Genomic DNA, 26,499 nt, shown 5'->3' on the forward strand with positions numbered 1-26,499 from the left:
ATCCCTGGCCTATGATCAATAGTAGTAAGAGATGTAAAGTTCAGTCATTTAAACAGCAAATAGTACTGTAGGAAGGAAAAACTCTGCCTCGTATACCCACATAAAGTGTCCCTTCAGAGTCAGGGAGTACCTGTCTGTAGCATAAATACGTCATCAACTAAGTGACTGCATTAAAGGAAAGCAGAGAAGAATCTTGTACCTTCCCCCAGGCTCCCACATCCTTACTACTTTTTTCTTTCCTGGTAATGAACTTCTACTTTTCTCCACTGTAATTTTTATATCAGGCTTTTTTATACCACCAGCCTCCAAATCATGACACAGAGACTTATTATTAATTATGAAAGCTTGGCCTATAGCTTAGGCTTGTCCCACTAGCTCATATAACTTAAACTAACCCATTTCTATTAATCTATGTGCTGCCACATGGCTCATGGCTTTCACCTCTGTTCCTGTATGTCTTGATTTCTCCGTGTCTAGCTGGAGACCCTGCCTTTCCTCTTCCCAGTGCTCGCTCTGTCCAGAAGTCTCACCTTTACCTCCTGCCTAACTATTGGCCATTTAACTTTTTATTAAACACCCACAATGATACATCTTCACATAATGTGAAGGAATATCCACAACAATTTTTATTTTTAAGAATCCCTTCAGTTTTCCCAGTTCTTCCATGAGAATGACCAAAGAGAGCCCCCATCTACAGTGATCATTGTGTTGCTATGACCAAACACCTGAGAGAAACGGCTGTGGGGAAAAGGTCTGTTTTGACTCACAGCTTCAGAGGGTTCTCAGTCCGTCAGGACAGGGTAAACATGGGGCTCAGGTGAGAAGTGTTTGACAGAGACGCCTTACATTACAGCAGACCAAGAAGAAAAATCAGAACTGGAACCAGGGGCCAAGGCTGTGAATTTAAAGGCCCACCCACCTTTCGTGACCAGCTTCTACCAGCCAGGTCCTATGGCCTGAAGGTTCCACACTCCCTCCCCTCCCCCCATATAGCACCACCCGCTGGGAAACAAGCCTTCCAAACCCAGTCTGGAATGTAATGAACTGCTAGGAGTTGGCCTGCATATTGACTGGCAGTCTCATAGGAAAGCTGTATTTCTAGAACTAGTTACAAGCTTTTCTGTGTGTGCGAGCTAATCTGAACAATGGGGATATGTTGCCATTCTTTTAAGTCAGAATGATGTTGGTTAAAGAACATGCCAGTCCACACCTTGGTTTCAGAGTCAATTGACTTTGCTAGTTTAAACTGAATTGCTAGTTATATTTGCAAGAAATGAGCCTTTGAAATAGGAAGTAAGATGAGAGAACTTCCCATGCATATACCTTAGCTTTGTCTTTATCTATAATCACTAGGTTGCCTGAGCTTAGTGTGGTGGTACACATCTATTATCCTTGTTCTTGGAAGGCAGCAGCAGGAAGATCAGTTCAGGGCCATCTTCAGCTCTACCAAATTCAAAGTTAAGACTACCTAAGGTCCTGCCTCAAAAAGCACCTCCCCCCCCCAAAAAAAGACAAAAAATCTAGAAAATACATAATTTGGAAGGCAAGGGAAGAACAATAAATGAACTAAATGAGCCAAGAACAGTGGTTCATAACTGTAATCCAAGCACTCGATAAGCCAGGAAGATTATAGCAAAATTCAGCTTGGTCTACATGTGAATTCCAGCCACCTAGGGCCGCTGACCAAGACCTTATCTTAAAGACAGACAGACAGACAGACAGGGTAAATTATTAGTTAATTAAAGATAAATGAATGACCTAGTTGTGGAAATAAATGTTTATCATAAAAGAGTATTCCTGAAGTAACTGAGAGGGCTCAGTCAGTAGAGTACTTATCTTACAAGCATGAAAGACAGAATTCAATCCCCAGAACCTATATAGTTCTGCAAGGGAGGGGCCAGGAGGAGCCCTAGGGCCCACTGGCCAAACAGTCTAGCCTAATCAGTGAGTCCCAAGCCAAAGAGAGATCCCCATAAGTAGACAGCATTCCTGAAGATGACCAGGGTTGTCTTCTGATCTCCACACATGCACATACATGTACACACGTTCATAAAAAAAATGTTGCCAAGAAATTTCCATTTAGAATAGAGTAAAATGTACCTTAAGAGAAGGTGAAGTTAATTGGATAAGAGATACTTGATCCAGTGAAGATCACTTGCATTTTTCAGATGCCAAGAAGCTTTGTAAATAACTAAATCACTCAACAGTTATAAAATGTCTACAGAGCCCAGAGCATTGGAGTGGAGGAAGTTAAGCTTGAATGTGTTTGCAAGTATTCCAAGGGCATGGATAAAAACTATGGGTAGTGGTGCAAAGTTTATAAAGACAACAAATAGCGTTAGCTGCATTGAAGTTTAACCTGGGTCTGGAAATAGCTAACATTTGAAAGTCCACCAGCAGTGCTAGGCTCACTAGTGGCATATTACATAGGCATCTGAGGACTGGGAAGAAGCAGGATGGAGGGGCTGCTCTCACTGTCCCCACTGACTTAGTTTCACACACCTTGTCATCATTCCAAAGTGTTCAGCCTGATAACACCATCAAAGGATCTCAGAGTTATTTACAAGACCTAATAACGTATTACTTTCAGAGCAAGGAAGATGTAATTGCCACAATTTTCTAAATAGGAAAACTGAAGATTGGAAATTAAGTAATTTGATCTCAGGTTGAGAGCAGACATCATTACATGTTGGCTGTCATCTCTGTACACATAAGAACAGGATTCAGAAATAATTACCAAAATTTGATTTCCTAAGCTGTTCCCAATGAGAAGTCTCCTGGGATCATTCTTCAGTGTCTTTTCGCGTTTACAGGGTTAACCTTTCTTTTCCTGCCATGATAACTATCTCTCTTTTTTCAGTTTATCCCTTTCCTGACAGCTGATAGCAGCCTAAGCTAATATTGTAACAAATTTAGATACTATTACAGATGTACGAGGAATCAATTAAAGAAGCCACAGTAAGTCACCACTGAACGTGTGGCAGCTGCATCCTGGAAAGCAGATGCTCCTCCGGGTGTGAATGAGTCCAATTCTGACTAATTTTAAGACCTAAACAGATTTCAGTCTGGTTAATATTGGGCTGCGGAGCCACTTGAGACATCCTAATGCCCTCGACTGATTGCTTCTCCATGACAGTTACTGGGTTGGCTTTCCTTGAAAGATACTGGGTATTTGACAAGCCAAGGATTTTATGTCGACAGAAAAAAAGGGGCCCAAATCTCTGTTGTAGCAAGGTGGACTAACTAGTTCTAAAATTAAGGAGGCTTCAAGAAGCAGTCCTGCCTATAGGGAAAGTTCATGAGCTGTAGGAATTAGCTAGAATTGAATAAAACTTTATTTCTGTAAGATTCCTAAACAGCCCCCCAAAAAATCATCTATAACAAGTGACTTCCTCATCCCCACTCTTTCCCTATAGTGTACCCAGAAAACTAAAGAGAAAGACAGAGTAGTAAATGGTCAGTTGTTCTTCCTTTTTCTGGTCCTTGCAACCAGTTATTGTGTGCATTCTTTATTGTTTTATGCTGGTCAATTAAAATCACTCCGTCAGTTTAACTAAAAGGGCACTGGTGAATTATATAATGCCTTCAGCTATTCTCCTTACTTTGATTATGGAAATTCTTGAGTAATTAGTGGTGTGGTTAAGAGACAAGCATAAATAAATGATCAGTGAATGGGACATGATCACTGCTCGACTAGAGTTAGATGGAGAAAATGCAGACAAGTCACTGGCCCCACCCTCGGATGAATGGGAAATTTTGAAAAGATATAAAAACCATCACAGCTATTGATTAATAGAACCTCATGATAGAATTAAGAGATTTGCTTTAAAGTATGGCAGGCAAAAGATAAGGTTTGGGGGAAGGGATGAGTTGAAGAAAAGAAAATGGTGCTCATTTAAGAAAAACTGGAATATTTTGCCAGATAAATTATAGAGAGCTGGGGTACAGCATAGTGCTGCAGCACGTGCCTGGTGTGAAAAGCTCTAGGCTTGATCCCCAGCACTGAAAAGACAGCAGCCATGAAAAGCTGTGTAAGGAGCCAGGGCTTGATCACACAAGCACTAGAAAATGCAGTGAAATTAGCATCACTATACTTACATTTTGGGTAATTAGCTCCCACCTGCTTCATGTTTTGTTACATTTAAAAGGTCAGACATGAGACAGACCTCAGAAGATCCATGAAAAAGAGAAGTCTGAACCAAGGAAGAGGCAATGGATGTAGAAAAGAGAAAACAAATATTGGGAAAATATTTGCTAACTAGAATAAGTAAAAACTGGCCTTTAGTGGAAAAAAAAGTCAAAGATAATACAGTTTATATTTCACTGGTAGGAAGGCAATTTAAATAAATTTTCCAAGGAACCAAACCTGTTTAGTTTTGAGATGCCTGTGGAGTATACACAAGTAGAGAGGTTTTTATAAAGGGTTAAATGTAGTTTTTAGAGCCCTGAATTTATGAATTCATAAATAATAGGAGTGTCAAAAATGGATGAGCTCCACTCTCAGGCCCAGGAAAGCCTGGCAGTTATAGTAGGCTAAACGAAAAGGACGCAGCCTCGGGAATGCCGGAGAGACCGAAGAGTGTTCACGAGAACATGGTGTGATACCAGCCGGAGCAGATGTAATTTCAAGAAGTAAATGGCCGCTGGTGCTCTATGTAGCAGAAAGCTCAGGTGGCATTAGCATCGAAAAGCATCCCACGAATTTGGAAATTTGAATTTCATAGAGTGATATCAGAATAACTTTTACTAAAGTAGTGAAAGGAGAAATCAGATTGTGGCCCACTGAGGAGTTAATAGCAGGCAGGCCTGTAGATCAAGCAGCTGTTGGAAGTTCTCTCAGCCAACCAGCAAGAATCTGAGATCTCCTGAGAGAAGTAATAAGGACTGGAAGGGCCGTGAGTGGGGAAGTCACTGGGAAGGGGTAGCTGGCTGATACAATGGCTGAGAAGTAATGGGCGGCACTTTTTAATTTAAAAAATTTTAGACAATACATTTTGATCATGTTTTCCTCCTTCTCCAACTCCTCCCAGATTGTCCCCACCTCCCTACCACACAACTTTCTGTTCTCTGAGTGCTCCAGAGTCACTCACTCTTCTGAACATTGACCAGTGGTGGTGCCCATCTACAGCAAGGAGAAGCTTTGCTATTGAGGGCTGAGTGAGGCACTGGTCTGTGGGTGTAGTAATATGTCATTAGAAGTGATGTTATTTTTGTTTTATTTTGCAGAGTAATAGCATTAGGTTTTCTTGTACACCCATGACCTACCTAGTCTTAGGTTCTTAGGCACTTTAGCACTGTTGGATATCCTGATATGAGTTCCATCTCATGAAGTGAACCTTAGATCCAGTCACATAGTGGTTGATTACTACTGTGATGTTTGTATTGCAGTTGTACCAGTGTATCTTGCAGCCGGCTGACTGTTGTAGTTGCTGGGTTGTAATACTGACTACCTTCCTCCTCCAGTAGCACGCAGAGCTCCTTCCAGCACCATAAACACTGGGCTGTGGGCATGAAGCCTCTAACTGTGCACCAGTCTCAACAGAGCCTTACCATCAACTTTGGAAAGCTTTTTTGAGATTAGAATCAAGAACTTCCTATTGGCAATGTTCTGCTCTGATTTTTCTTTTGTTTTCATGACAGTGGGTTGTAAGACTGGCCCAGGGCCAAAGGGAGCCTTACGGCAGTAGAACAAAAGAAGACTGAGGGAATCGCACTTTCTGGTGGAAGGGTGTCTTGAGGCCTCAGCTCTGCCATCCATGCTGAGGGCCTTCAAAGGGGAAAGTGGAGGGATTTCTGAGTTGTAGCTGCGTGGCTGGTGTATTGCAAACAAGCAGGCATAGGAGAGAACTGAGAGGAACGCTTGTGAACTGGTTGTGGTGTTAGGACCTACCATTTCAGAAGCTGGACACAGACCGGACTCACCAGCCAGCTGCCATTCTTTCATTCCAGGGCTTTGAGAGGGTGTGTATTTTCCTGATAGGGCAAGAAGTTTAGAGTCAGTGCCACTGCTGGCCAGTAGTTCCCAAATCAGGAAGAGGCAGAGCAGGGGAGAAAGGAGCGGCACCCGCATAGCCCTCTCTTTTTATCAGAAAAGCAGGAGTCTCTGAGGGGGCAGCACAGAATTCTGCTGGAGGGTTTCCCAGACTGTGACACAGGGCCACTTCTTTCTGTAATTCCAGGGCTTCAAATAGCGTACATTTCATATGCTAGAGTGAAGGTGGGACATGAAATTGCCCTGTCCATTGTCTCAGCAAAAAGCACAAAGTTCATCTTCCTCCCATTAGACCAGTGGACTTAATAGAGGAAGCCCCAGTAACGTCAGCATGAGGGTGAGCTAGAAATCTTAAAAGAGACATGCTTGTATATAGTGGTCACGTTATGGATGATCAGATATCAACCTTCCCCCAGGCTAGAAACATCTGCTCAGGGTGCATGTCTTAAAGAGGTGATCAATTGCTAACATTTTAAAAGTTCAGTACCCATGGGGCTGTGGCAGAATGAAGAGCAGCCTCTGAGACGGATAGACAATCACTTAGTCTCTAGAAGGGTGTGTGCAGAGGTGTGTGTGGTGTGGTGAGAGGGTGGCTAAGGATGATGTGTGTAGATGTGGGGGTGTGGTGTAGTGTTTTGTGGTATGGGGGGGTTGTCCAGTAATCTCATTTCTTAACTGTAAACAAAATCTATCAACACTGTCACTTGACATTTAAGACCAGTTAATTATTCTCTGCTGCCTTTGCCATGCTCAGCATTTCTTTGCTCGGTGTATTTCTTCTTATTTAAGAAAGCTTCGTAAACTTGAGGGAGCTCTCAGGAATTGACAAGCCAGCATTTCAGGGAAGCTGTAGACATAAGTTACCATGTTACTTTAATACCACGCCACAGCTTTGCTGTACCGTACAGGCAGACACAGTGCACAGTTTCCGTTACTCCACACTGCTCCTGCCATGCCCATTGCGAGCTCTACTTGGCAGCTGAACCTGCCGTTTGTGCATTCTGTTTTGGGTTTTAGTTTTGTTGTATTTATTTTTGTTTCTGATACTTTGGGGGGTGGTCAGTTTTCACATGGTGAAGTTAGTTGTTTGATAAAAAAAGGGAAATTTCTAGCTTTTTAATGGATTTTACCCAAAATATTTTTGATAGTATTTGGTCAGTTATAGTGTTTGGGAGCTTGAGACCATGAGTACAATGTCAGAGTGATCTCTGCCTCTTCTCATTGATGTGTATAGATAACTCTGTAGACCAGAGTTTGTATCACATACAAAATGCATTCAGAGCCTTAAAAGCCCTAAAGTGCTTTGAAATATTCTAATAATGTCACTTGAAGTTGCTTTCATCTAGCCTGCCACATGAAACGTTGTGACGGCAGTGATGCCGCATCGCCACAAAACACCATGAAGAGCAGTAACATTTGAGGGGACATGCAGCGTTTTACAGCCACTCCCTGGCAGATGGAGTTTGTGAACAGCTAGGACAGTTCAGGGATTATTAGAATTTTAAATCTCCGTGACTATATTCTCCTCCTGACAGGCCAGTTCCTGTGAATAACATTCACTTGTTTATGCTCATGTGATGCTGTTTTAATTTCTGAGGGTGCGGATCCAAAGGAAACTTTAGCCTTAAAAGTTACATGCCTGGATCACATGTCTGGCCCTCACCTGGGCTTGATAGTACGGGAAAAGACATAATCATAATAGACTTGAATTGGGCAGGTGGTGACTACTATCCTATAAAATGAGTTATTGATGTCTCTGGGTCCTATGGCGTGCTCCAAGCCCACAGATCTCTTCTGCAAAGATCCACATCCTCCAACAGGGAAAAGGCTTCTCTGCCAAAGAAGCAAAACTGTACAGATGACTAGAAACTGAACTTTGACATGGTGGATGGGATTGTTTCTGGCTGTAATTATTAAGATTTCACTTGAACAAATAAAAGATTAAGGAAGAATAACAACTGTTTATTTTTCTGACTTATATGAATACTGAGAAAACTTCATGTACTAATATTGTATTTTTCCTATGTCAATCCATTTATCAGTATGTGACAAAGTTGTCCCTATTTTACACAAAAGACTAAGGCAGAAATATTTGAAGAGATTGGCTTTTGCTGTATGGTAGGGAGAAGACAATGTACAGCGGTTGAGAGTCCAGAGAGCTAAAAAGTCTTGGCTAATGTGGCCCAAGTTCTGTTGATGATCTCCAAGAAACTGTTGAGAAGCTCAAGTAAACAACACTTCCACTACCGCAGCTCAGTATTTTCCTAAGGAATCTATTTAATATTAATATATACATGTAATTTTGGATCAAATCTACTGTCCTACTTTTCCCTTGTCCTCAACTTTTCCCTCCCAACTTCATGTACACTCTCCTTTCTTTTTAAGTTTTTTACTACCTTTTGTCAACTTAGTACTGCCTGACATGCTAGGTGTAGGACCATGTACAAGGGATGAGTAGCTGCTCAAAACCCTCATACTACCCACAGAAAGCTGGCTTTCCCTCCCCAGCACCCATCAGATGCCAACAGCTCTTCAGAGAGAGGTGGAATTTCATGAGCACCTGCCCCATCCGTTCTAGAATTGTCTGACTTGAGCCTGTACGAGCCTTGTGAATACACAGTCCTAGTCCTAGAGTTTTGTGTGCAGCTGTGCAGCAAACACTGTTCCTCTGCAGACGTCTGCGCTCTCTGAGTCCTACAGTCCTTCCGTGCCTTCTTCCTCCATGAGCCTCAAACCTTTATAGAAAAGGATATGATTTAGATATCCCATTTAGACACTGCTTGGGCAATCATTGGCTCTCTGTTTCTGGAGTTAGTAGTGTCTCAGCAGATTCTGAGGCAGGCCTCAAGTCCAGGGATCCTTTTTCCAGAAGACCCAAGTTCTCGCAGAGGGAAGGATTTTCAGACAGAGAAGCAATACTGAGATTTAGACCTGAACACTCCGTAGACTCTGCCATGTTGGCCTGTTGCGGGTCTTTGTATTAATTGCCACTACTGCTAAAGGAAGCTTGTAAAATAAGGGAAATCGGTCTATGGATATAAAGATAAAAACTTAGGGATGCATAGTACTATGTTGATTTAACACAATAATAGTAGTAGGTTATCTTCTTATACCTTTGACTTAATCAGTCAAAGATTTTTGGTCCAGTTAATGGTACTAGGAATGAGGTCCATCTTGTGGGATGAGCTAAGTCCAAGCAGAAAGTAGTTGGTTATGCCCATGATAATCCTGCCACTATTACATTGTTCCCTATATCTTGCCAGCCCAGCTATAAGGTTCACTGGGTGAGACCATCGATGACTTTTCTCATTTCATAGCATGCATAGAACCTTCTAGCACTATGAACTCTAGCCAGTAGGGATGAAACTACCAGGTCATTATCAGCTTGATTTTTCCATGTCCTATAACTCAGGTATACAGTGTCTTCAGCTGTATGGTCTTATCAAGTAACAATAGCAATAGCAGTAGCCTGTAATGTTGGGGAACATGTATGAGATGTTATTGACCAACAAATCAAAAAGAGGTAACCAATACCTGGCACTGGCTTTTTATTTTATAGCCTGTAGTGTCTGACCTCTATAGTCTAATTCCATTCAAACTTTTTGTGGGGGGGGGGGGTGTAAGCTTCTATATTAATAGGTTTCCTGTATGGTATTTTCAACAGACCTTAGAGTTATTCTTCCCCATACTTCCTTTTCCACCCTCATCTCCTACCTTAGTCCTCCTGCTCTGTTATTCCTCCTCCCACCTTCATATCACTCACATTCTCTCCCCCCTCCCTGAAATCCCCTTGACTTTTTGTTAGTTCCCCAGCTTCTATGGGTTCTCCAGATTAAGTATGCATACCTAAGATTCAAAGCTAACACCTGCATCTGAGCGGAAACGTGGCAGTTGTCTTTCTTGATCTAGGTTTCCTCACTTAAAGGGATTATTTCCAACTCCATCCATTTACCTGTGAATTTTAAAATTTCATTTTCTTTATGGCTGAATGTTGCATTGTGTAATTAAGCAAATTTTCATTATCTTTATCAATCCACTGATAGACATCAGTTTGATTCTATTTCCTGGATTTTGCAAATATAGCAGCAATGAATACAGATGCCCAAGTATCTCTGTAGTTAAGATATGACGTCCTTTGGAAAGTTAGCAAAATTAGCTATACCAGTATCCTAAAAAGCCCTTCTAGGGCCTGTCATTGCTCCTAAGTTACATGTGAGTTAAAGAAACATACAGCCCATCACCACCTCCCTCTATCTCATCGCCCAGATGGCACAAGAGTCACAGCCTCCACTCCTTGTAGACATATTAGTCTCTAATATTGATTCTGCAACCTTCATTTCAGGAGTGATCTAGAACAGAGAGAATACTTGGTCAGTAGACTTTGAGAATTATGAAACAAGTTAGTCCAGTCATTTGAAGAGTAATTCATTCTTTAGAATAGGGGAAATTTAGCCTGGAAAAGGAAAGATTTCATAGAAGCCGAAAGAAGTGTCTTCCATACTTAGTTTGCGAATGACTGCAGAGCTAAGCAGAAATTCTTTTTTTAATTTATTTATTTCTTTATTAATTAAAGATTTCTGTCTCTTCCCTACCGCCGCCTCCCCTTTCCCTCCCCCTCCCCCAATCAAGTCCCCCTCCCTCATCAGCCCAAAGAGCAATCAGGGTTCCCTGCCCTGTGGGAAGTCCAAGGACCACCCACCTCCATCCAGGTCTAGTAAGGGGAGCATCCAAACTGCCTAGGCTCCCACAAAACCAATAGGTGCAGTAGTATCAAAAACCCATTGCCATTGTTCTTGGGGTCTCAGTAGTCCTCATTGTCCACTATGTTCAGCGAGACCGGTTTTAACCCAGGCTTTTTCAGACCCAGGCCAGCTGGCCTTGGTGAGTTCCCGATAGAACATCCCCATTGTCTCAGTGTGTGGGTGCCCCCCTCGCGGTCCTGAGTTCCTTGCTCGTGCTCTCTCTCCTTCTCCTGATTTGGACCTTGAGATTTCAGTCCGGTGCTCCAATGTGGGTCTCTGTCTCTGTCTCCTTTCATCGCCTGATGAAGGTTAATATTCAGGAGGATGCCTATATGTTTTTCTTTGGGTTCTCCTTCTTATTTAGCTTCTCTAAGAACCCGAATTATAGGCTCAATGTCCTTTATTTATGGCTAGAAACCAAATATGAGTGAGTACATCCCATGTTCCTCTTTTTGGGTCTGGCTTACCTCACTCAGGATAGTGTTTTCTATTTCCATCCATTTGCCTGCAAACTTCAAGAAGTCCTTGTTTTTTACTGCTGAGTAGTACTCTAATATGTATATATTCCATACTTTCTTCATCCATTCTTCAATTGAAGGGCATCTAGGTTGTTTCCAGGTTCTGGCTATTACAAACAATGCTTCTATGAACATAGTAGAGCATATACTTTTGTTGTATGATAAGGCCTCTCTTGGGTTGAAGTTCATGAAGACAAACCCAGGATTTTGATGCAGAATCAGCTGGCTCAGAGATACCAATACTCTCTTCACAGGCACTGCCGTGAGTGTGCAGCTAGAAGCTGAACAGCAACTTGAACAGTGTACAGGAGACACAGCCACAGGCTGCACAACTCTAGAGCAGACCTGACAACCTCAGTTTGATCCCTAAAACCCATGATGAAAGAAGAAAATGAACTCTCCGGAGTTTACCTCTGACCACAACACACACTGTGACAACACAGACACGTGCATCCATACTCACACACAGCAGGAATAATAAGTAAAATAAATTTTAAAGTAAAACCAGAGTCTAATGTATCTTAGACTTGTAATGCTTCCAAAGTAATAAAAACAGCAAGATGAATAAATAATATACATTCTGGTGTTTAATAAAATGATCCCTTTTTCCTCTCCTCTTCTAGTGCTGTCTCCTGCTCAAGAGAGCCATGTGAACATGGACCTTCCACCAGTATCTGAGCAGATCATGCAGACACTGAGTGAACTTGCCAAGTCCTTCCAGGATATGGCTGACCGTTGCCTGCTTGTCTTGCATCTGGAAGTGAGGTATGACCCAAATAAGCACAGGACATTGTGGTGTCAGAACCCCCCGTGACATGTCAGGTGCTGTCTCTGGATGCATGGCGGACCACCACAGTCTTCAGTTTTTGCTGTTGATTCTGTGTCCTATGGTGAGCATGATGTTTAGCAGTATCCAGTGTCCTTGCAGGATGTGAGCATATGCTGGACCGTGAGTGTGGAGACTCAAGGGTTGTGTGGCCTATGTGGATTTGTGTGTGCACACCAACCATGTAGGAGATCTGAAGGTCAGCTAGCTGGCTATTTTTGCAAAGCTTCAGTTTCCTCTTAAATTAAAAATAGCAGTTTCTACCATAGATGTTATGGAGAAATCTTGAGTCATTTGTGCCATATCTGTCACATACTAAAGTCAAAATGTGTGGACTTTATCATTGCTATTTTTGCACATGAGAAAGGAAGCCTCCCGTCAACAAACTTAAAACCCAGCTGAGGAGAATGAGAAAAAGAATGGTCCAAGAGAAGGGTTTTAGGGATGCCATGTTCCTTCACCTGCAGCAGGAAGACACTGGCTATGTAGATGTGTGTAATAAAGTGAGAGACGAGAGGAAGAGGCAGAGCATCTTCGGCTGTCCTGTCATTGTGGAGCAGTTGAACAGGTCTCTAAACATTGCAATATAGCAACAAGCAAAATATCCCGGGTCCTCATACCTTCCAGTCACAGAAAAGACAAAAAAGATACTTTCAGACAATCGTAGCTGAAATGATAAAATAATATGATGCGATGCCAGCACGGCGGTTCAGAGAGTAAGCCACTTGCCACTGAAGACCTGAGCGCTGTCCTCAGTTCATATGGTGAAAGGAGAGACCTGACTCTCAAAAGCTATCTTCTGACCTCCACACTCGTTAGCTCATGGGTGTGCTCACACAAACAAATTAATAAATATTTTAACTAATAATATCCTGACATTATTATTTAGATAACATAACTGCAAATGCAAGCCATGTAGGTCATATAAAGTTTCTCTAGAGATTGAGTGTCCTTAATCCAGAAACTCAAATCTGGAACTGCTCTTCAGACTTAAGAGCATTTTAGAGGCTCAGCCAAATAAGTGTGAGCGCGTGTTCTGAAATTTAAAAACTTTTGATCCCAAATATTTTGGATAAGAGATACTCAAACAGTAGTTGCATTTGAAAATATAGAGAGAAGAAGCAGATAAAATGAATTATATATTTTTTTTAAAGGGAGAGAGAGAGAGAGGCAGAGACCTGCTTGAGTCTTCAGAAGAAGAGTAGGGAATGGGAGGAGCTTATCTTTCTCTCTCTCTCTCTCTCTCTCTCTCTCTCTCTCTCTCTCTCTCTCTCTCTCTCTCTCTCTCTCTCTTTGGTTTTTCAAGACAGGATTTCTCTGCAGCTTTGGAGCCTGTCATGGAACTGGCTCTTGTAGACCAGGCTGGCCTCAAACTCACAGAGATCTGCCTGCCTCTGTCTTCCAAGTGCTGGGATTAAAGGTGTACGCCACCACCACCCAGCATGAATTATATTTTTAATGCTGTAGGGAGGTATCATTGTGTCAACACAGAAACAGTGAGCTACTTTTTATTCTCTGTGGTAAGCCTTGGCATAATCATAGCTTATCTTTAGAGTACATCATGGTGAGGACACTTTGTGGGCCCAGTAGCTACATGTGGCAAACATGCAATGGAAAATGAAGTATATGGGTTAACCAGGAAAGGAGTTGCTTAGTTAGAGGACTGTGGCAGAGTGACCAAAGCCATCCAAACAAAAACCTAGAGGAAGAAAATTCAGGCAGGGAGCAGCACTCAGAAAGGTCCTGAGATGCAGTTAGTCCAGGCAAGTTGGAGGCACGGAAAAGAACCTATTACATTTGGAACCATATGAATGAGGCAGGTGTGAAGGGTGGGTAGAGTAAGTAAGGTAAAGACGGGCTAGGGCCTGATCATGGCAGTTGTAAGCCTGATACACTGGGGTCTTCAGGTCCAAGGGGTCTTAGTTGATATTTTTAAAAGACTGCTCTGGCTACTGTATAGATGTGAGACTGTACAGAAAACAGGGTGACCAGTTGAGACCAATTAGGAGTGTCAAAGTGACAAGGTGGAAATATGAAAGATGTAGGACTTGAAACCCGCTGGAGTAGAAATCCTAGAACTTACTGACAGATTAGGTTGGGTTCAGGATTTGGTGGCACTGAGAAAAAGACTCACAGAAACCCAGCAGTTGAGAGCCCTAGAATTTGTGGCTGCAAGGTCTATGAATACCAGTAGGCAAATACTGAAGAGGGCAAGACAGGAGCATCACGAGTTTGAGAGCATCCTGTACTGTATGTACCTTTGTCTGTGGCCGCACCACCCTGGATGTGCCCAATGTCATTTAACTGAAACAGGACAGACTGAAGGAACAGAAAGTTCGGGGTGTGGGTTAGAGGTTTCGAAAGCAAGTACTCAGGTGTTCACTCTGAGGAGCTTTTCTGATATCTAGGTAGCAACGTCAACTAGACCCCTGCATATATACTTCTGAAAGCCCAGGATCAGGAAGCCTGGCATGGCGTGTAGTGCATTTTCTTCTGTGTTTTTTTTTTAACAATATTAAAGTTGAATAAATGTTTTCATTTGAATTTTCTATGACATCCATGTTTTAAAACTATAACATGAGTTTGGTTCATAGTTAAGACTTTGGAATATGTTTAGATTCCAGTTAAAAGTTGGATGGCTTCGAGGCATGTTAATGGCACTTCCTTTTTATGTCCCTTGCTTTTGGCATTCTTCTCTTTCCCCCAATGAGCTACTTCTCTGCTGCTTGTTAGCACCCTGGGAGTAGAACAAAAGAAGGAGCCTGCAGGTTTGGAAGCTGTCGTGCTCAGCATTATTCCTGAGTTTATTTCTTGCATTAACTTGTCCAGAAATAAAGCATCTCACTGTGTGTTTTCTGATTTGTTTTACGATAATTTTTAGATTTGTTTTCTATTTATTTTCAAGCTGATAATGAAATAAAGCAGACATTTTCTATGAATAGATAAATGCAGTAGACACAGAAGGAAAGAAGAAAAAACACGCAGTAATATTCTGAGGCTGCTGTTACCCAGGGTTGCAAAGCAAAACAAGAGAACAGCAAATTAATTACTTTCACAACTCCTAGAATTTATGCTATTGATTGTGCAGTCTCAGGACATGTTCTACATTCGGAATCACCGACTTGTGTGCGGTTAATTCCAGGCGGGATGTTTTCAGCACGTTTCAGTAAGATCTTTGAAATCCTTAACCCCTGTCCTGTCTTTTTTGTTTGTTTGTTTGTTTGTACTTCTTAGCAATACTATTCTTACAATGCCAGGCATGTTTAGTCAACTTTATAAGAAATCACACAGTTGTAATATTCATTTCCATACTTCCTTTAATATTAATTTTAAAACAGGAAAGGGTAATTTCAGCCTGAGTTTTAGTGCTCTAGATACAGAATTATTTTTCCTTTACTTTGAGACCACTAAGTTCTTTTTTTTTTATTTCTTCCTATAACCTGGTTCCCACATTCAGTTTGTTTTCTATGAATGTGTCTCCATTTTGTCTTTATTCTTAATGTGTGGTTCACAAAACAGACTTCTCGGTTTATGGCTGAGATGGTGAATGCTGGCACTCTGTTCTGGCCTGTCACATTGCCAGTAGAGGTGGGGAACAGTGGTGAGGTTAGAAGAGGAACAAAACAGATGCCATGCCAGTCATCGCGTTGGTAGGCTATTGGTGTTATACCAGAACAAGCTGCCACATGCTATGGGACCCATAGAGCAAGGTTGTGGAAGAAACCACTCATTCTCTGGTGTGTCTTGTTCGTTGTTATAAATGGTCCCAGAAATTGAGCCAGTTATGATGCCTGTATGGTTTCTTCTTAAGAATGAGCTGACTTTAAACCAAACCCAGATTTAAAAAAATAAGCTCAGTTCTCCTAAACAAAATGTGTTCTTGAAAGTCAATGAGTTGGTTTATAAATAGCATTTTCACATGATAGTCCACTTGCAAGTCAACCACGTATGTCTGCAAGTACAGGGGTGTATTAGTCACTTCTCTGTTGGTGCAATAAAAGGTCATGGCCAAAAGCAACTTAAGGAAGAGTTCATTTTAGCTTACAGTTCCAGTCATGCATGGCAGCAGGAGCAGACAACAGAGTTCATATTTCATCTATACATAGGAAACAGAAAGAGAAAAGCGGTGCATGGAGGCTATAAACCCTCGAGGCCCACCCCCAGTAATAAACTTTCTCCAGCCAGGCTCCATCCCCTAAAGATTCCATAAACTCCCCAAATAGCGCCACCAACTGGTGATCAAATATTCAAATCCACAAGCCTGTGAGGGACATTGCTCACCAAACCACTACAGAGAGACTGTGGCCAACCTCATCCTCATTCTGATAATTCACTAATACTTATTTTATCCCTAGCCTATCGTGAAAGAGAATCACAACTGAGGCCCTGTCCAGGAGCTGGCATGATGAAAAGTGATACTCTCTTTGGCATTTTATAACCGCGGAAACTCTGCAATAGGAACCAAAGAAAAATGAAAGCCATGTAAAATATGTGAATGGGTTGGCCCAGCAAAGCTCCAGAAGAACTTCACATGCCAGACTCTGTCTTACTTTCAGAATATCTTTATAACCATAGCCCATATTTTTCTTTAACACTGTTAAAAAGGTTCTCAAATCCGGCAGGTTCTGTGTTGAAGAACCCATCCAAACAGCATTTGACACTTACCCATGTTCTTGTAGGTCACATTTAACCACCATGCACTGTCTTTCCATAGTATGAGGCAGAAGGCAGATGACACCCACCCCGCTCCCCCACCAAGAAATGAAAGACGTGGTAAGACCATTAAAAGTTGTTGAGGGTTTTTTTTTTCATCTTTGAACTTTAGAAAAAGAAAATTAAGTTGCCATTTGAGTCCACAATGCCAAAAATGTCACCTTTATCAGCTGATTTCCCTTAGCATCAGGAGGGCTCTAAGTGGGTTCAACAGCAACTGCCTGTCACCGTTAGGATCCTGAGTGTGCACTGTGTGAAAACCCCCCATCCTGCTGTGCAATCAGCAGTGTTTGCAGAAACTGTAATGCCAAAGTCAGACGAAGGTCAGCAGTGCCACACCAGAACCCAGAGGAAAATAAAACCCTAGTGAATCTGATCCTCACCACTGACAGTTCTTTCTGACCATTTGGGGAAAATAAAGTAGTGTCATGACAATGGTTGTCCCTCCTCTCCGGCTGCAGCCGTGGACCCTCACAAGCACTGACCTCCATCCAGTGTATCAGAGTCTTCAGAAGCCCGTCTCTTCTTTGATTGCTCTCTGTGTCCACCATCAGTCTACCCTTCCTTTGTGCCAAAGCTAGTATTTGATTTTATCATTTTACTACTTAAAGTTCTCTTGGGGCTGGAGAAAGGGCTTATTGATTATTAGTGGGTACAAAGGACCCGGGTTCAGTTCCCAGCACCCATATCAGGTAACACATCAGCTTTGGACACCTGCATTCATGTGCCTATACCCACACAAGGACAATCATACACATACTTAAATTTTTTTTAATTTTTAATTAATCTGTAAAGTTCTCTTAAGGTTCCCTAAACCTCCTTGCATAAAATCCACATTCCTTTAATGGCCTCTGAAGCCTAGGATGACATTTTACCGCCCATGTCTCTAAGCCCTTGCCACATCTCTCTCTCCTGTGATCTATATGGAACAAAAAGGAACTTCTCACTATTGGTCAGAGCCATTGCCCATGTCCAACTTCATGCCTTTTAGCATGATCTTCCTACTGTGTGTGACTGTGCTACCATAACTTAAAGTTTCTGTAGTGTAGGCGGTTGTATTTCAGCTAATGCTACTTCATTTTAATTTCTACAAGGTAGTGATTAATTTCTCTAGTCCAGAGTCCTGCTCCCAAGTGGGTCATCTTTGATTACATCAGAAAGATCACATTGGAGAGGGCCTGTGACCAGAGCCATTAGTTGAATCTTCATCAAAAGTGTTCTCTTTGCCAATTAACTCAGGAATGTCAGATTGGGATTTTTAATGGTGGCGTTGCTTATTAGTTAGCAGCTGTGAGAATAAGCACATATCAGTAAGAGATGAGCTGCAGTCATATTATATTTAGATTTCCTTAAAAATCCTAGGGATATTTCTTGAGCCTGGGAAGATTGCTCGCTGATATGAGCACTTGTATAAACATGAGAACTTGATTTTAATCCCCAGAACCCATGTAAGGTAAAAAGTCAGATGTAGCTATGAATACCTATAAACCTAGCATTGGGGGCAGAGGGTAAAGATAGGTTGATTCTTGGATCTTGCTGACTGGTCAGTAGAGCCAAAACAGTCTCCAGTTCACTGAGAGACCTTGTCTCAAGATAATAAAGTAGAGAGCAGTAGAAGACTCCCAGTGGCCTTTTCTCGGCTGTTTTCTGTTGTCAGCTTGCACAACCTAGTGTCACTGCATATCTTACTTGCTAATTGATGCAGAAGGACTCAGCCCACTGTTGGAAGTGCTATAACACCATAGATGGGTAGAAAGAACTACATGAAATCCAACATTGTTGCTCTTTAGAAATATGGAAATTAAAATCACTACGAGGTACTATAATTCATCTGCATGACCAAACAAAAAAACAAACAACAAAAACATTCTTTTTAACTGGTGCACAGAGTGCTTATTAAGATACAAATGACTAGAATAGTTGTGTGTTGCTAGTAGGGGGCACAGCTCATTAATACAGGAGTTTGTTGCTTCCAAAGCTGGAGGTGCCTTTAGCCTCTGACTCAATGAAGCCTACTTCTAAGTAATTACTCAGGAGAATAAAAATTTATGTTTACATAAAGCTGGAAGCACTTTAAGGACAAATGGATTCTTTCAGCTCAGCATCTGCAGGAATATAGTCTGTCATGAACAGGAAGGCATGGTAACAAGAACAGTTCCAGGTTTTAGCATAGTCTCTAGCCGAATTTTTTTTTTGATTTGTTTATTGACTTTTATGTTTTGTTTTGGTTTGGTTTGGTTTTGTATTTTCAAGACAGGTTTCTCTGTTTAGTCCTTGCTGTCCTGGAACTTACTTTGTAGACCAGGCTGGCCTTGAACTCATAGATCCACCTGCCTCTGCCTCCCAGTGCTGGGATTAAAGACATACACCACCAATGACTTAGTCACATGATAAATTAGCAATGATTAACATAAAACTAGTGACATAACAATGTTTATTGTGTGCTTTCTTCACATCAGAGTCTTTGTTCTATGCTTTGCATGGCCCTTTGAGTCAGAAGTTATTATTGTGCCTAGTTCAAGGGAAACTGAGGCATATAAAGACTCCGGTATATTTCCTAAAGTTACACAGCTAATAGGTGTCAAAACTGGGAAACAAAAATCAGTGGTCTCCACAAAAGCATAGCATTGATGATGGAAATTCAACCTCTCATTGTCATCATAACAACATCTGTTGAAAGATACCTCTGACTCTGCTACTGTACACACAGTCTTGGCATTGAAAGAATTCCAGAAGTCATCTACTGCTTATCAAGAGTGTATGTGTTAAATGAACAAACCTCATAGATGCCTGCTTGCTTCAAATATCTCAACTGTATAGCTAAGATAGCATTTTGGTTTTAAAAATAAAACCCTGCTGGGAGTCTAGGGGAAATGCACAAGGCCACAGCTGCTTCAGAGAGTTTGGTGCTCTTTCCTAAGCAGACCCTTGTCTTCATGGGGAAATTTTCATTTTCATTTGCTCTCCCCTTTCTCTTTCAGAGTTCATTGTTTCCACTATCTCATTCCTCTGGCCAAGGAGGGGAACTACGCCATTGTTGCCAATGTGGAAAGTATGGATTATGACCCTCTGGTGGTCAAGCTCAACAAAGACATCAGTGCCATGGAAGAGGCCATGAGCGCCAGCCTTCAGCAGCACAAGTTCCAGTATATCTTTGAAGGTCAGAGCTTGCCCTTGTGTCTAGGAGCGGGAGGGAAGAAAGTGTTCCTGCATTGCTGGGTTATAGACGGTCAAAATGTATGAGGAAAAGTTGTTTGCTAGTGTGTTTAGATTGGAAGTGCTGCACCCAGCTTCGTGTATGAGTCAGTAGGTAGTGGTGCCACCTGCTCCTGGCCGATCGACGATTTTAATCTAAGATAATGCGGACGTCTTTCCTCTGCCTGCCTGGACATGTATGCCATTGAGATTTGGGCAGATGTGTAGAATGATCCACAAATTAACTTGAGAGGAACTCCTTTAAAGCAAGAAAGGTAGGAGAGAAAAAGCAAAGGTTCACAAATATGTAGACAGTGAGGCAGGAACCCTGGAGAATCTATCTTTGGTCACTTGTATCTGGCAGGGAAGTTTTTCTCACAGAACGCATTACTCCTGAAGTGAACAGACTCCTTGCTCTGTAGTAACTTAAGGCAGCTGTTTGCATTGGTGCGTTCTATCAGTTGCCACCATCAGGAGGCTGGGGTGGCAATATTATCTGGAGATATTTGCCTTCAGACTTTAAAAACCACATAGTGCAAGCCAAATAATTCTTGGTGCTATCGTCTACCATAGGACCTTTCCTCTATAATACAGTATCCAAAATAATTAAGCTATACAGAGAAGAGGCTTATTTTCCTATTTATGGTCCAATGCTCTTAGGTGATTTAGAGTAAATAAGGAGGCCAGAAAGCAGGGGCCAGGAGCTAAAGGCAGAACTACTGACCTTCAGGCCAGTGTGGTGAATAAAGAGACCAAGATCTCACGGTACCCCCACTAGACCTCAATCCTGAAGGTCCCACCTCTTCCTAAGAATGCCCACAAGAACCAGACCCTTGGGGCTGGAGAGATGGCTTAGAGGTTAAAAGCACTGACTGCTCTTCCAGAGGTCCTGAGTTCAATTCCCAGCAACCACATGGTGGCTCACAACCATCTATAATGAGATCTGGTGCCCTCTTCTGGCATGCAAGCATACACGGAAGGAATGTTGTATACATAATAAATAAATAAATCTTTAAAAAAAAAAAAAGACCCTTGCCACGGACCCTCTGGTACACAGTCCTCCAAAGTCTGCAGGGTTTTCATTTGTTTTGTCTTTCAAAGCATGGACCTGGGTATTAGAAGCTGTCGGTGTCTTCACACAGAATAGGAGCGTTAAGATACATTGTCGGAGCTGAAGGGATAGCTAAATGGCTAAGAACACTGGCTGTTCTTCCAGAGGTCCTACGTTCAGTTCCCATCACTCACATGGTAGCTCACAACATCTGAACTGTAATCCCATGGGATTCAGTGCCCTCTTCTAGTGTGCTAATGTACATGCAGACAAAACATGCATTTATATAAAGTATATATAGATAGATTTTTGAAAGGAAAAAGATCGTTGTCTATAGACTATGACAAGCTGCAGACTACAAGATATTGGTCCATGGCCATTGTTGGTTTTATGAGAACATTGTACCACAGAAGTTTTACAATCCTTGCCCCAGAATAGATGAATCCTGTTGTACCATGAAAATTTTAAAGTGGAACCATGGAGATCCATGGAGATGGGAATGTGTTCTGAAGGAGATTGTACCTCAAAATGCAAGTAGTTATAACATGAGCCACTGGCTAGCCTTGGGACACTGGACTCGAGGTTACCTATAGAATCTCGAAAAACCAAAAAAAAAAAAATCAAGACAGCTTCAAGACTTTGTGTCCTTCAGAGTTTGTCACTGTTCCTGTCACTGTTCCCTGTCACTGTTCCTGTCACTGTTCCTGTCACTGTTCCTGTCACTGTTCTCTGTCACTGTTCCTGTCACTGTTCCTGTCACTGTTCCCTGTCACTGTTCCCTGTCACTGTTCCTGTCGCTGTTCCTGTCGCTGTTCCTGTCGCTGTTCCTGTCGCTGTTCCTGTCGCTGTTCCTGTCGCTGTTCCTGTCACTGTTCCCTGTCACTGTTCCTGTCACTGTTCCCTGTCACTGTTCCTGTCAGCTGTTCCCTGTCACTGTTCCTGTCACTGTTCCCTGTCACTGTTCCCTGTCACTGTTCCCTGTCACTGTTCCCTGTCACTGTTCCTGTCACTGTTCCCTGTCACTGTTCCTGTCAGCTGTTCCCTGTCACTGTTCCTGTCACTGTTCCTGTCGCTGTTCCTGTCACTGTTCCTGTCAGCTGTTCCCTGTCACTGTTCCTGTCACTGTTCCTGTCACTGTTCCCTTGCCACACAGAGCTTTCTCCTTGCTCCTGGTGTGATTCTTCCAAGCCCTATAACTCCACAGGTCTTACTCATCCTCATCATGTACACTTTCATCACACCGTATTATGCCATGACAGAGGAAACCTTAACTTGAAAAGACTTTTCTAGCTTAAAGGGCTGGCCTATGCTATGCTCCTTTCTTTCTTCACTGTAATAGCACAAACAAGTCTGTGGTCTTGAAGAGATACTGGGTGCAAATAGCCAAAGCAAGAGAGAAGGCCTTATCTTTGGACTCTTCTGCTTCCATCTCAGTCAAAGAGGAACTCATTGTGAAGCTAGAGGAAACCATTGAACCTGAGCTGTGTACTGCTCACTGATCTGAGTCTAGTTGCTACGAAGGGACTCAGACTCTAGGAGAGGAAGATAACAATAATAGTGTACTACCTAGGGTGGTTCTTAAGTTCTGTGGAAAACACCCTGCTAGAGGCCAACTCTGCAGAAATGGAACCATCTGAAAACATTTAAAATTAAATCCACTTTTAAAAGGTACTTACGTGTAACTATTTTATGTGGCATTGAACCATCCATCATTCCTCAGTCTATGTATTCTATCCAAAGGAGTCCTGGGGCTAGAAGGATGGCTCAGCCACTAAAGGCTAGATTCACAACCAAAAAGGAACAAGGAGTCCTTTTAGTTCATTGATGTCTTCAGATGCCCTCTGCCAAATTTCATAGACTATAAGGCAGTCCTTAAGGACTGGAAATTTGCCTCAGTTGGTAGAATATTTGGCCTAGTGTACACAAAAAGCCTTAGATCAATCCCTAGCATATATAAACCTACTCAGCATGCTAACACATGCATGTAATCCCAGCATTTGAGAGGTGGAGGCAGGAGGATCAGGGTTTGACACCAGCCCATAATATGTGAGACCCTCTCTCTCTCTCTCTCTCTCTCTCTCTCNAACAAACAAAGCAAGATAGTAGGCAGTCCTTCAAATGTAAGAACAAACCATTTACAGGACCCCAGAGCTATCTGTAAATGTCTCTTGAGAATTTAGCAGTGAACTCATAATCTATTTTTCCTAAATGCTCTGTTTCTATCTGTTACTGTGTTACATATTCACCCTATTGCTAATGCTGAAATCTATTAGCATTGTTGCCAGGAGGCCATATTTTATTGATTCTTTTTAAATTTGACATTTTTGTTGTTGTTTGTTTGTTTACCATCCAGGACCTTTATTTATTTTTTTGTTCTTTCATATCGAATGGGTTCCAGCAGCTCATGCTCCTTTCTGTTAAATCTCACAAGGTGTGCTTCTCTGGGTGGAGCAGGTTGGTGCTTCAACTGAACCTGGGTGCCTTTGATTTTCCTTTTCTTCTGATTGTTTTCCTTCACCCACTTCAGAAAGCTGTTTCAGCTCTTCGCATCCTTGGTGTGCTCAGTCTGCACATTAATTCCCTTGGCAGGAATCTAGCCATTAACTTGCTTGTTCACAGTGATGCCCATGGCATGCTGGGTGACACTAGAAAACTCTTCTGGTTTTGCTATGGTAACACTTATGGGGCTTCTTTTTTGTACAGTATCCATTTCCTTGATGTCTACAATATCACCTTTCTTGTAGATTCATATGTGTATGGCCAATGGAACAGCTCCATGTTACCTAAAAGGCCCAGAGAACAGTAGGCGCCCCTCCTTTCTCCCTCGTGTTTGTCATTTGGACGAGTTACTAGAAGACAGCTAATGACAGCCAGATGTTAGCATTTTTGTTTATAGTGCTCAACTTAGGACTGATTTGCTTTTATACATGTAGGCTCCTAATTATGTTCGGAGCCAAATGTGTATTTTCCTCTGTTTCATGAGTAGAAGAGACCAAACAGATCTCTCCAAATATTTGCACACAAAGGACATATAGTTCCTTTGTATGTCCTTAGCTTATAGCACCCTGGCTTTTTCTTGAAGCCCTTATGGTAAGACTTTAGGTAAGCATTACAACGCTGGGCTGGGAATATGCCAAATTTAGCTGACTACGGTAAGTTTTCCATTCGCAACTACTAAAACTGTGTAGAAGTATCATAAAATTATTGTAAGATTTGCTATGGCAATTGGGATACATGTTTTCTTGAGTCATTTAAATCTGTGCAGGATGAAAAAGAACAATCGTATATACAAGTTTAAGCAAGATGCCACTAATATATCTTTCTTGTTTTCTCGCTATACTGTGCTGACCCCTCAGGTCTGGGACACCTCATCTCCTGCATCCTCATTAATGGGGCCCAGTACTTCCGGCGCATCAGTGAGTCTGGCATCAAGAAAATGTGTAGGAACATTTTTGTTCTTCAGCAGAATTTGACCAACATCACTATGTCACGGGAAGCAGACTTGGACTTTGCAAGGTACAAGGAATACTGGGCTAGGTTTCTTACTCTTAAACTCGTTGCCTATAATGAGCTGCTCTTTGCTAAAAACCTTATTTAAAAAAAAACAAAAAACAAAAAAAAAAACAAGAAATGTGGCTAGAGAAATAGTTCAGCAGTTAAAGCACTTGTGTAAGCAAGAGGACCAGAGTTTAAATCTTTTTTTACTTTTATTTTATGACAGAGGCAGGGAAGATGGGATAGGGGCGTGTATACCATAGAGCGTGTGTGGAGATAGACCAGAGGAGAACCTGTGGTTCTGTCCTTCCACCGTGGAGGTTCTCGGATTGAGATTGCATCATCAGTCTTGGTGACAAGACTCTACTTGCTGAGCTGCCTCACTGGCCTCAGACTTGAGTTTTTCATACTATTACATCAGTGACTTTTTACTGAGTAAAAGAGTAATATAAAACATTTCACAGTAAATGTAAGGTGATAATCCTTTGGCCTACAGATAGTGATATCTGGCCTATCTTCTCCTGCCTTTGCGTATATGTAAACAATACAAACATACGTGACTTTTCACACATAGACATGCATATGATCTCCCTTTTTACAAATTTGTGACTATGTTAATGTAACTTAAACTGTATTCCTTGCATTCTACCATATCAGTAATAATCTTTGAAAACATGATTTTTCAAATACTAATGGTTCTATAAAACATTACTTTCAATAAGTGAACAAAATCCATGGTATAAATTAACAGGAGTTTGTTTTCTAATCACTTTGGCTGTCAGCAGTTTTGCGTTTTGTTTGTCAAATGACAAATGACGAACAAGTACTGGGGCCAGCTTTGCATGTGCCTGTTCTGACGCTGCTTCTAATTTGACCCAGTTGAGACCTGTCCAGTTTTCTTCCAACAGGGAGAGGAGTCATTGCCCTTTTTCTTCTCAAGGTTTACTTGTCTCAGTTCTTGATGCTCTCTTTTAAGACACTTTTTCAAATATTAGGGTTAACTTTATTTTACTCCACTTGGTCTCCACATTGTACATTAAACAATCAGACCTTTGGTGCTTTACTGACAGGTCAAGCTGTTTTGTAGAATGTGGATAACAGTACATTAGCAAACTCCCCACGTTCCCCCCATGCTCTATTACTTACAGTTAGGTGAATTAGTCCATAAACTTCATTTTTTAAAGCTTTTTTAGCTGGGAAAATGTTTGTTTTTAGTAGTCTGGAATGTTTCTGCTTATTTGTTATTTCTGGTTTTTCCATTTGACTTTGAGATTCCTCTAGAAGTTCAGGAAAAATTGAAACAGTTTTTGAGTACTTAAGAGAATTATACAGCACCATGTAACTTTGACAGTGATGACGGGCATTTGCACTGGGGGCTCTTTGCTTTGAAAGTAGCCCACATATAATCCTTTTATGTTGTATCACTACCCATGTGCTTCTCTGCTCCTCTCTTCCCCTATATTTTTTTTCTCTGTTTGCAGGAAAGTGTGTGTGTGTGTGTGTGTGTGTGTGTTCATTAAATTCCATGTTTTAGGATGGATTTGGTGGAAAGCCTTCCTTGTTCAAATTAGAGAAACCAGGTGTGACTGAATGCTGCATTTATTTGGCCGCTCTTAGGGGAAATGATCTCATTATTGAATTAGTCTATCCATAATAACATTGACAAGGGGAAGTTAAGAACATGGAGGCCTGAGGGATACAAAGAGCCATTACTAATTCTCTGAGGAATATAATTCCTAAATTCAATCATCTTTTTTTAAATGATTTTTTTTTATTTAGCTGAAATAAGTAAATTAACAGAGTTCTTGGCAGACAGTATGGGGCCCAAACACGTACTGAAAACACAGCGTCTGCCTCCCGAGCACTGCATCCCGGGGCAGCACTGAGATTGGCATCAGCGGCCGTGGCCAGTGAGGGGCTTCTGCAGGATGTAATTGATGGCAACTCAGCCATGCCTTTCACAGTTG

General features: G+C 41.8%; 1 protein-coding gene across 2 annotated transcripts in view; it reads left to right on the top strand.

Annotated features, from left to right (window-relative positions):
• Positions 1–26,499, top strand: part of Exoc4 (exocyst complex component 4) — a 739,210-nt gene that overhangs the window by 662,007 nt on the left and 50,704 nt on the right. For both annotated transcript variants that reach the window (XM_050147958.1, XM_050147959.1), the window contains 3 exons: positions 11,876–12,017; positions 19,773–19,951; positions 24,394–24,553. In XM_050147958.1, the coding sequence (XP_050003915.1) occupies positions 11,876–12,017; positions 19,773–19,951; positions 24,394–24,553 (481 nt within the window). The remainder of the gene's footprint in view (positions 1–11,875; positions 12,018–19,772; positions 19,952–24,393; positions 24,554–26,499) is intronic.

Source organism: Alexandromys fortis, unplaced genomic scaffold (assembly GCF_014885135.2).
Source record: "Alexandromys fortis isolate MF-2015 unplaced genomic scaffold, M_Fortis_MF-2015_v1.1 scaffold_57, whole genome shotgun sequence".
Lineage (NCBI taxonomy): Eukaryota > Metazoa > Chordata > Mammalia > Rodentia > Cricetidae > Alexandromys > Alexandromys fortis.